Source organism: Polypterus senegalus, unplaced genomic scaffold, assembly GCF_016835505.1.
Source record: "Polypterus senegalus isolate Bchr_013 unplaced genomic scaffold, ASM1683550v1 scaffold_2061, whole genome shotgun sequence".
Taxonomy (NCBI): domain Eukaryota; kingdom Metazoa; phylum Chordata; class Cladistia; order Polypteriformes; family Polypteridae; genus Polypterus; species Polypterus senegalus.
Window position 1 is genome coordinate 28,107 of NW_024376910.1, and position 12,132 is coordinate 40,238.

Sequence of the window (12,132 nt, forward strand, 5' to 3'; positions counted from 1 at the left end):
GCGCCGCTAAACCATGGTTATTGTTTTAGGGACAGGAATAACTATAACTCTAACTATCTATCTAGCTATTATTATATACAGTATATATTTTTCATCTGGTTCGTCCTGCTTCCACTTCAAAACCGGTCCCGCCCACACGCAGCAGACACGGCATTTCTCGACTAGTGTTTGCTTCCATGGGTGCACAGATAACACCCGGACCATACTGTTTTAAAATAACCTGGCAAATTTATCACCGAATCTCTCCACTATACGCTAACACTTCTACCTCTCCAGGATATGGACAGTTGTATGTTTTTGACACACTGAAATACGCTTACAAAATAAAGCAAACTCTGCATGCAGCGAAATTGTACAGTAATTCTCCAGCTAGATTCCATGCTCAGAACCATCAACCCCTTCGCTAAATCATACAAACATATCCATGAAATCCCTCGGTCCAATCCAACAGCATCTGTACGAATGGTTTTCAAGGAAAACCCTGGGCAGGATTTACGACGATACGATGCCCCGACATGTCACACCGATGTTGCAGCGATTTCGTCGGAGAAGAAAGGGCATCTGTCCCATAAGCAACTCCTGTAAACAGATTTCCACGCTCAATGTGAATTGCGATCCTATGATTTACCCACTTTTATTCCCTTACGGAGACATTGGCTGGCATAAAGATTTACAACATGTTCCCGATAAAAGAACCGCCAACTATGAGGGGCCAAACAGGCCATAAATCATATATGTTCAGACGCGCACTCTCTGTTTTAACATACGCATCTACGAGGTACTGTTGGAATAGTTTGCCGCTGGAGGGCAAAATACTAAATGTATTTCTCATTACTAATCTGTACGCGTAAAACTGGCATTGAGTAAGCCTGATTCGGTTGGCCTATGAGGGGCCAAACAGGCCATAAATCATATATTTTCGAACGTGATCTATTGGTTGACACGTGAACACTATTGGTTTATGAATATTTACTATTGGTTTGCATATGTACAACATTGGTTTCATTCATAGGAACAGCACTGGTTCATGTCCATATATTATCGGTTTGTCGCGTGAACTCTATTGGATTGTATACATATGCTTTTGGTTTGCATATGAACTATATTGAATTGAACTTTATTACTGGTTCACGTGCGTTTGCTATCGGTTTGTGAGTGAATTGCATTGGTTTGCGTGCGTATGCCATCGGTTTGCATATCAACTATATTGGCTTGTGTTCGTATACTACTGGTTTGCTTACGTATGGCACTGGATTTTCATATGCACTATACTGGTTTTGCATATGAACGCTATTGGTTTTGTGTATGCACTAGATTGAATCCTTGTCAGTCTTCTACCGGTTTTATGTGTGCATACTATGCCGGCTTTGTGAACGTAACATGCTGGATTTATGTGTGCACTATATCGGTTTTGCGTATGAAACATACTGGTTTACGAACGCACACTATTACAATGTTGTGTGTGAACTATATCGGTTCTGCGTGTCAACTATATTGGTTGTTCACGTGGTTTTCAGAGGCAGTGGGAGGGCAAGGAAAACTCGGGGGCTGCCACAATCAGCCATTTTCAAACGTGAAGAGGAACGGGTAGGAGCGATAATTTAAAACTGCTGAAAGTTTTCGCTACAATAAGTTTTTGAAAGGGTTAGGAGGTAAATAAAAGTGTTTAATGGTATTTGCCCATAAGTCTGAAATTAATTATAAACAGTTTAGTTGGTGCCTCGCATCAATTGTCAGCTGTTTTGGCGTGTTTAGACCTAACAAAAAGTGTTGGCATTTGTCAAAATCGAATTAAAAAGGGAAATAATTGAAATATTATTCTGAAATAATTAATGAAAATGTCATCTGACCACGAGATAATTGATTATTTTTTAAGTATTAATGATACAGTATGCAGGCTTGAAACTGTACAGAATGACGCAAACCAACTTGAAAGAATCCATCGTCATCTTGGAGATCATCTTCAGTTAATTTTTGTAATTCTAAATACCCTTCACTCATTGTCTAGTGAAAATCAAGCCTTTTCCATTCTGAGCCAGTTACATAATGTGTTAAGATCTGTTTATGATCAAACAGAGGAAAGAATATTGTGGTTAGAAAGAAATGAAGATGTTTTCATTCAAGAGCCTTCAGAAAATCAAGGAAGATTAATAATTAGTCATTTCTTTTCTGGTAGGCCAGGAAGACCAAGGTAAATAAGTTATTTGTGTTATTAATTGAACTAATATAAATCATTTTGCTTAAGAAATTGTGACAATTGTTTTCAGCACAAAATAAAGAAAAATATCCTTGTGCTTTAAAACTTGCAGTTGCATGTTGTGTTGAGTATCAAACAACAACAAGAACATTTATTTATATAGCACATTTTTATACAAATAATAACAAAGAAAGGTATAGTATATTAGTAAATGCTGGTGATGTCTAAAGTCTTGTGGCCTAAGTCCATTGGTGACTCTTAACTTCTTTGAAGGCATTTGAGCTGTGATGGACACACACAAATTCCAAGGTTGTTTTCTGCCTTTGACTTGTTGCTGATGTAATTGGCTCCATTCCCCAGATCTCTGAACTTTATTAAGATAGTTTGAAAATGAGTGGATGTTTCAATTATGATGCTTGGTTGTAATGTACTAAATAAAAATAGATTTTGTATCAATTTTAATCTGTCTTACAGATAGCACTTTCGCAGTATTTTAGCAGTTGTAATTACTCCTGAATTTAAGAATCCATTAACTCTCGTAAACCCTTACAGAATACTGGTGCAACTAGTTGGGACCTCAGAAATTGTTCTGAGTAAGCAGCATGTCCATAGCATGATCTAGACATCTCCTCTTAGTCACATTCATTAAGGAACAGATACACTTATTGGCAGTGCAGAAGGACATGTATAGTACAAAAAGTGTACAAAGAATATTCAGGGTTTCATATCTGCCTTTTTACTTTGTTTCAGCTGGTGTTGTAGTGAGTCTTTTGTCTCCATTGTCCACCCAGACTATTGCACTTCAGTAATGTTTAAATGTTAATGTAAATCCTCAGCCATACAGATAATTAATTTCCATATAACTATTAATTCTTCTCAGTCTTTAACTCATCCTTATTCCAGCTGTCATTGATGAATGGATGGATTTTAATAATTAAATTTTTTTTGCTTATGATATTTTCAGTAGCATACGATATGAAAATTCTTTGACATTTGGTATTTCTGCTTAGAGGTTTATTTCTTTTTCCTCCTAATTTACTACTGTGACAGATACTTATGCATCACACCAAAATGTGTAACATTTTACAGTGTATACTTCAATGTTCCTGTGTAAAATAAACAGTTAAAATTCTAAGAAGGTAATGTATCAGTTGAATTCAGTATTTTTCAGTGTATTTATCAGTCCATCTGTATCTACTGTAAATGTATATTTATGTGTACAGGTATCAGATACCCAGGAATCTTTTGGAAAACCTAATTGATTTAGGATTTTCTTGGATTTCTATTGCAAGACTCTTCTGTATTGGCACACGGACATTATATCATCATCGACAAAGAACAGGGCTCCTTGCAAACTCCAGGTTCAGCAACATCTCTGATTCTGAGCTTGATACTTTAATTCTAGAAGTTAGGCATTCAACACCTTACATAGGTGAAAGATACATTTCTGGCAGCCTGCGTTCACGTAACATTCGAGTGCAACGATGGAGAATAAGAGAAAGACTTCACATAATTGATCCTGTTGGAACTATAATTCGAAGAAGGTATGCAATTCAAAGAAGAGTATATAGTGTTCCTGGACCAAATTATCTTTGGTAAGTGTTTTGTCTTCTGTAAAATTGCATTGCGAAAAACTATTTTTCACAATTTCTGCCTCTTATTTGATTTGAATGCTCAGAAAAGTACAGTCCTATAGGCTCTACGTTGTAATCCTTTTTTATGGTTTGTTCAACAAAACTATAATTTATATACAGGTGCTTTAACAAAAATTTGTTGACACACCTCATAATAATTTACTGTTATTAAATCTGAATAGGTGCTGTAGTGGAGCAGTGCTTGATAGTACAGCTTTGAAACAATGGGGCCAGGGCTCACATTTTGGGTCCTTGCTGTGTGGAGTTTGCATGTTCTCCCTGTGTTCATAGGGGTTTCTTTTGGGTGCTCTGTTTGTATCCCACAGTCCAAAGATATGCAGGTTAGGCGGATTGGTGACACTAAATTGGCCTTAGAGTGTGAGTGTGTTAACCTTGCAATCGACTGTCGCCCTGCAGTTTGCTCCCACTTTGTGTCCTATGCTTGATATGACAGACTCCAGCTTTCCTGCAACTGAGGATAAGGCAGATTTGGAAAACATATCAAAAAATGGTTAAATAGGTAGGAATACACATAGCTTTCACAAGGTGTATTCATTGTAATATACACTTCCTCCACAAAAGGTTGTAAAATGTTTGCACATTAACGTTCTTAATCTTCAATAACTGTAAATGTATATTGTCATGTCTATCAGTCATGTAGCTTTCATAATAAAATGTGTAATAAGGTAAACCCAGCTTTAATTTTAAAATAAATTGTAGTATCAGGTATATGTCTCTAAAAAGCTTGTTTGAAATTAAAAACTCAACTATGGGGTTCTCTCACTATTTAAGGTATGTCTGTATACTAGTTTTTAAAGTTCATCTTTACCTATTTTTATCACCCATTTTCTTTTTCCAGGCACATAGACAGCAACCATAAACTAATCCCATGGAGGTTTGTTTTTCATGGATGTGTAGATGGTTATAGTCGTACAATTGTGTACATTGAGGCTTCGAACAACAATTCTGCATCAACAGTACTTACCTTTTTTCAAGAAGGCGTGAGGAATTTTGGATTACCTTTAAGGGTTCGAGGAGATGCAGGTTCTGAGAATGTGCTGGTGGCAAGATATATGATCAGCGAAAGAGGACATGTTGGAAGTTTTATTGTTGGACGTGTGCATAATCAAAGGATTGAGCGTCTTTGGGCAGAATTGAATAGAGCAGTGACCTCATATTTTAAAGGTATATTTCTATTTATGGAAGAAAATCTTGTTCTTGACAGCAACTCAGAAGTTGATATGTATTGTTTACACTACATATATATGCCTCGAATTAAAGTTGCTGTGAATGAATTTGTTAATCAGTGGAACAACCATAGTTTAAGCACAGAGAATAATTTTTCACCACTTCAGTTGTGGACTGCAGGTTTCTTGTCTGCAGGTGACAGAGTGAACAGCTTAGGATTTGTCACTTGTGACTCATTTCCACATAATTCTTCACCTGAAAGGGAACGCATTCCAGAAAATATTTTCACTGTATCTACCGAACAGCTAGAACACTTGCACCAAATGGTTAACCCCCTCCATGATGATCATAATCATGGAATTAATCATTTCTTGACTATTAAAGAATACCTAGGGTCCATTTTTGTTTTGAGTTAAGGTAGTTAATATTTACTTTTTCATTGTCACTTACAAATGTAACATCCTCAAACACAAAACTTTTATTATCCTACCTCCTTGCTCTTGTATTTTTGCAGAAATATATTAATAAATGGGTACACAACAGACTCACTGCTGGAATTTTTTTTTTTATAAATTGAGTTTTGAATTAATTGATTTGTTTGAAAAACTTTGTTCATGTAAATGATAGTTGTAAATATTATTAGGTACATTAAAACTGTATAATTCTGAAACATATCCTTATATAAAATGAATTTAAAATTATCAGCTTGTAGTGACTCTTATTTTTTGTCTTGAGTAAGCATACAAATAAACATTAAGAACTGAAAAGATAATCAGTTAGGTATAGTTTTATTCATTATTAACTGTATCCTACACCTGTAAAAAACACAATAAATCCAGGATACAGCAACCCAATTTCCTGCATTGTCCACTTTAAAAATTGTAATGCAGAACTACTGTAGATCTGCAAATCAGCACTAAATAGCAATTGTGCATGCAAGTGCAAAAAAATGTAAATACATGTGTAAAGGAAAAATTAAATCTTTATTACTTGAAACAATTTTCACCATTATACTGAACTTTTAAATGGCTTGCTATTCTGTTAATTTTCAGATTCACAATAATGTGCAATTCTTTTACTACAATATAAAGATAACCATGATGAACTTTATTACAAAAATAAAATTTTATAAATTTATCAGAAAAGTGCAGTTATTTCTAATTTGAATAAAACTTTAAGTTTAAACATTCAAAAATTATCAGACATTCTGATGTAATGGTAATGTAACACAAAAACAAATTACTGTATACCAGAGGATTGTGCACAAAGCTGAAACCAAACAATTAATACAGGAAAAATATGTTTGGATAATTTTAACAATGTGAAATCTTGTAACAGCACTGTAAGCCCAAAATTGGCACATCTTTCAAAATGACTTTTAAACTTCTCAATAAACTGGACAATAGTAACATATATAAAGGCTGTAATTTCAAATACTAATGACAAGGTTCTGAAGACAGGATGATTGTTACTTCCTTCTCTAAATCCACAACAACATACTTTTCCAAATCTCAGTGAAATGTAGTATTAATGTTAACCCAATCACTATTTTTGTAAAATTTTAATGATGAAAAGGGTAAGATGGATTTATGAATTTCAATGAGTTACTCCTTTGTGCAGTAACAATGAAATACTTATGGGTTATGTATGTCTCACTATGAAGTCATTATCGGATTATTGCACGTTTGTATTTATTATGTCTGCCCAAATCCTGGAGAATTCTGAATGGCGAAGTCAAGGTTGCATTTAAAATCTTCATAAACATTATGAACTGTAGGTAGACGTAAAATATTGGCACATGTGTTTGCAGTGGGGAACAGATCTTTACTATAAATGAATTCAATGGATGGCTTAGTTGTCCATCCAAGTGCTGGTGGATAATCTGTTCCTGTAGCAAATGCTAGAATTTGACCAAGTGAGATGTCTCCATCCCCATCTGCAAGTAGAAAACAAATATACATAGTATTACATATAGTAAGCACTCATTATATAAACTGTATATAGTCACATGTACTTATGGGGTAAAGGTACAGTATCAAAATACTCAAGAAACACATTTACTTATAAAAAGACACAGCATTGTCAAACTCACTTAATTTAGTTATATATTAGAGCGGTCAAGAGTTTATCCTGAAAGCAAGAAAAATTCCTAGGCAAGGTACCAGTCCACCATAGGGCTCACTTAATTCATACAGGTAGACCTACACTTACACAATGCTTCTTTATAGGCACCAAAGTTAAACCAACATGCATGTCTTGGGAGGCGTGGAACAAAAGCTTTAGCTTCTGGGAAAAAATCCATACAGACACTGGCAAAGCATGCAAACCCCACATGGACAGTGAATGGGTATTAGATAATAACCTGGTATAATGAATCCATGAGGCAACAACACACCCCATTAAACTGCCTCCAATAAAAAGGTTATTGTATCACTAATAGTAATAACCTGAAAGGAGTGAAATGGCAGACCAAAAAAAAAAATTCATATACTTATGCAGTTCATTAGCAAAACAAACCTTGCACATCTATTAAGTAATCTCGCCACCATCCTATGATTTTTGTCTGCAGTTGTCGCTTATTGCTACCTTGATACTCCAAACTGATAGTAAACATTTTGTCCATTTCTTGCCATGTAAGTGTTTTTTCTGTGTAGCATAAGGCTGGATAAAATGCCTTGGGAAACTTGTGAATTGCATCCAGAACACCAAGTGTACAAAGACCCTGTTTGAATCTAAAAAGGAAATAAATGTACAGAACTATCAGTTGAATTGTTCTGAAATGTTGTAAACAAAGCCAACTACAGCAAAGATGATATTTTCTCCTTCTTTCATCTGCTAAGTTTTACTGTATAGTAATCGCTTTGTAACCATTTCTTAAAACAGGGTTGCTAGTTCTAATCTTAGTTAACAGGAACATTAGATTTAAAATGTCTTTTAAGTAACAGAAAAATATAATAAAGGTATACAAACATAATAAAATTATTTGACTATTATGCTACTAGAAATACACAATTTTAACTTTTTCTGTGCTAACTTTTAAGAGAATGAAAGATGAACCTATACATACCTTTCAAATACTCCTCTTGTGCGCCCGAAAAAATACCAATTTGTGGCTTCTTCAACAATCTGTTTAGAACATTCAACAGAAATCATCCTATGTAAGCACCCTGCTAAACTCAAAAAATCCTGAAACTTCAAGACGGCTTCACTTGCTTCACCTAAGGTTTTGCCTCATATATCTGAAATATAGTAAGAATCACAACATTGATTAAGGAACCAATACAACAGATTTACTATGCTTTAACATTTACTGTTCAAGCAGTAAGTCTCTTAAAACTGATTAATTACCCTCAGTTTAGACTAATCTATCCATTGATGACTCCCCCACAAGTCTTTGAATATATTAGATTGCTCTAATGCCAAACAGTTATTTTTGGAAAGAAAACTGATTTATTGTTGATAATTCCAATTTCACATGGAATATAATATGCAAGAGACAAGAGCACTAGTGTATTTTTACATGTTAAGGACAAAATCAGAGCTGATGCAACATAATTTGTTATCACATACTATGTATTAAATTGAACAATAATTTAAACATAATTACTTTTTGTAATTTTGACCTTATGTCTTCATCCTCAATGTTCTTAAAATCACATTTAACATTTTCGGGTCCACTGACCAAGGCATCATACAACTCAGTTGATATAAACTGTGGTGGTGGTCCTCCATGTACAAGGCAAACAGCAATAGCTCTTCCTGCAATGAAGTAGTCATCTGTTCTCACAGCTAAACAAATACAGAAACAAATGCATGTAATCAAGTTAATTTACAAAAAATGTGAGACTTACTACACCATATAAAAAAGAATAAATGTGTAATAGAGATATAAGTCATGCAAAATACAAAATGCAGTACAATGTGAATTTATGTAAAATTAGCCAATAGTGAAAGTACTTACTCTCAGCTTTGTAAACATTATGTACAAAACTCTGCAATCCCATTTTACTAACATAAGTAATAATAATATAAAAACATACCTGTACTATTGACAGCTAAGTATTTTTTATGTTCTGGCCCCATAAAGAGAGAACTAGATTGGAGATATCTCATCAAAAGTCTCAGGAATTCTCTCGAGGTCCTCCAATGTCAACAGCGCCTTCTGAATGGCCAACATCATCAGTAAATTTAATGGACATATGTTTGTTAGGAGAATAGGTATTTCTCTTAAATCCACGTACTGCTCCCTCCCACAGTGAAGATCTGTTAATGTTAAAAATGCTGCTTTCTTCTTCACTAATTACATCAGCCAAATTTTGAAGAATGTCTTCAAGAAGGAAACTGACAATGATAAATAAGGAAACCTTTCAGGCATAAGATTGTCAACTCTATACAGCTATTCCTTGGTTTCAAAAAATCGACAATTTTGACGAAATGCATACCTATCGCCTGATGAATCATTAGAGTTGTCACTGAAGACAATGGGCCCTTCTATGTCATCATCTTCGGTCACTTCCAAAATATTGATGTACTGGCTACAGAATAGAAGTTTTAAAAAAGTGTAAAAATGATATAACAGCCTATTGTCAAGGTATCAAAATGGTGAATAGAATTTACCATAGGGCTGAGCAAAACTGGCATTTACCTTTCACTAAGCACCACAAAAAAAAATAAACATTTGATATTTTATGCAGTTCACTAAAACCCTATACTTCCCTTATTGCATACTGCAATATTTATTAAATATGAGGTTTTTCCTTTCTTACTATAATAGTATAATAGTAAGTTTAACAAATACCCAAGGTATATTATCCTTCTTATCCAATTACAACCAACAAACTCTTCATTCCTGCTTGCATGTCTTTCTTCTACCAGCCTATTAATGACAAATGCAAATACCTTATTGGCTACAGTAACCTCTATCAGGAAGACAAATGCCAAATTGATGTTCAATTTTTTATTTTACAAAGTCTACTGTTAATTTAACATGGATATTTTCTTTCGTACTAAAAAGATATTAAATGCAAATACATACTGATAAGGATCACTTGACTGACTATTTTCTTCTACAGCAACTGTTGAATATGCATTTGTAGATGCACTCTGAAGGACCGTTTTTTCAGTTTCTGTCACCAGCTGATCTTGTAAAGTAGTCAAAGTAGTTTCATAATTCTCATAACGAGGCAGTGATCCTCTGTCTATAACCACATCGTTTGTCATTTGGAAAACAGATGTTTCTTGGAGTTGCTTTTCAAAATCACTGCTGAAAAAAAAGAATCTAGGTTAGAATGCATGTAGTACAAACACTAAAAAATATACTTTTTAGTATATTTCAAATTTAATTTTAATGCAGTTCTCATATATATTATGAATGACATATAAACTTACTGTTCCATTTCATAATGAGAATCTTCATAAATACAATGTTTGCCTTCATTGTGTTCTGTTTCATGGTCGGAGGTGTTTATACACTAAAATAAATAGTCCTCAGTTACATACTGGTTACAAAGTTTACAAAATTACCCAGCACAACACTCTCTCCAGAATATATTCCAAATAAGGTTTGCAAGGTGTTGGACCCTATGCCAACGGCATTTGGTACCAGGCAGGACCCAAGCCTGCCAGTCCACCACAGGGACATTTACACAACTATCATCATCCTAATAAAAATATCATACACACCTTCTCAATAATATCATCAGGAGACTGAAGAAGTGTTTTGTTTGGTCTAAGGTACAACACCTTGGAAGAAAATACTTTGTTTATCACAAATCCAGACAAAGTTTGTCCAGCCACTAGGTTTGGTTTAACAACTTTATTATGTAGACCCATGAGAATTTCAAATCTGAAATAAAAAGTTTACAATTAATGAAACATGGATTTTTTTCCATGACCGTATTTGAATTCACACAGTTCCATTGAATGCTGGATATTCAATCCTTCTCTTGAAACAACTGTATCAGTGTGGTATAACAAAAAAAATACGTACATTAAATAGGCTAAACCAAAGTAAATCCTAATGGAAAAAGCCTAGGCAAACTCCACACTTTACATTTATAATTGCAATATTTAAAATGCAAGTTACAGGCCTGAAGTATAGTGTACAAAGGTAAGTCTGAGCCCCTCACTCACTTTGAAACCGATGGCAACAGCCTTGGCGTGTGGTTCACAATAGAAGGGTGAAAAAGAAAATTATATTAATGATGACAAAACAATCATTTCAAACATTTGTACCGTGAAAGGGCAGGGCGCAGATTAATTTGCATTTCAGAAAATTAAACCCGACGTTGTATTTTAAAAGATCATACAGCTTATATGTTAAAAAACATTTACACTTACTGTATGCTTGAATCAATTTTATTGCTGAAAACTAATCACAATTGCTCAATTATCATTTTCGCATCCCAGTCCTTTTGAAATTCCACTGCATTCTTCACATGACCACTGTCAAACAGCCATTGCTTTGTTCCTCGTCTTGGAACCACAACAGAATTAGCATCAGGAAGTAGCACTACATCTTTTGTGAAAGTGTTTGGGCCACAAATTCGTTTTTTAAAAATTCTGGAAAGAATAAAAAACATTGGATACAGCATACTGAACCTTTAATCCTTCACTATAACATTTTTAATAAAATCAATATAAAATTACACACACTTATTTCTTCCCTCCAACACGTACCTTTTTGCGGCCAGTCTTGCAGAACTTCTTGAAGACTGTAGCATATTTAACCTTGCAGAAAACTGCGGAACATTTGCACAACGTTTTTCCCCCGGGCCCCTGGAGAAAAAATCCCTTCATGCTTCCAAAAAAACCAAACCTAAATCCAAACTGAAATCAAATCCTCAAAAATCCCCCAATTAATTTTTAAAGATTAAATTTTTAAATTCAGTTTTAATCAAAACCCAAAATTTTTTTTCTAAAAACCAATTTAAGCATTTTGCAAAAAATTAAAAGGGAACTCAAAAAAAATTTAAAACCCAAAATGGAATTTTAATTTTTTAAAATTAAAAACTTTTAAAAAACCCCTAGCCTAAACCTTTCCGACCTTTTAAAAAAAATTAAAAAATGATAAAATAGACCTTTGGTATTCAAAAGAATTTTTAAAAAAAAAAA

General features: G+C 34.1%; 2 protein-coding genes across 2 annotated transcripts; both read right to left on the reverse strand.

Annotated features, from left to right (window-relative positions):
* Window positions 1-6,644: 6,644 nt before the first annotated feature.
* On the reverse strand, window positions 6,645-8,232 carry LOC120519202 (G2/M phase-specific E3 ubiquitin-protein ligase-like). Its single transcript, XM_039742372.1, has 3 exons — window positions 8,087-8,232; window positions 7,537-7,751; window positions 6,645-6,955 (listed from the first exon to the last, which is right to left on the reverse strand). The coding sequence occupies exons 1-3, from the start codon at window positions 8,170-8,172 to the stop codon at window positions 6,714-6,716; spliced, it is 543 nt and encodes a 180-aa protein (XP_039598306.1). The 5' UTR covers window positions 8,173-8,232; the 3' UTR covers window positions 6,645-6,713.
* Window positions 8,233-9,140: 908 nt separating this feature from the next.
* On the reverse strand, window positions 9,141-11,763 carry LOC120519203. Its single transcript, XM_039742374.1, has 7 exons — window positions 11,698-11,763; window positions 11,359-11,580; window positions 10,702-10,864; window positions 10,408-10,490; window positions 10,055-10,282; window positions 9,462-9,554; window positions 9,141-9,360 (listed from the first exon to the last, which is right to left on the reverse strand). The coding sequence occupies exons 3-7, from the start codon at window positions 10,849-10,851 to the stop codon at window positions 9,141-9,143; spliced, it is 774 nt and encodes a 257-aa protein (XP_039598308.1). The 5' UTR covers window positions 10,852-10,864; window positions 11,359-11,580; window positions 11,698-11,763.
* Window positions 11,764-12,132: the final 369 nt, after the last annotated feature.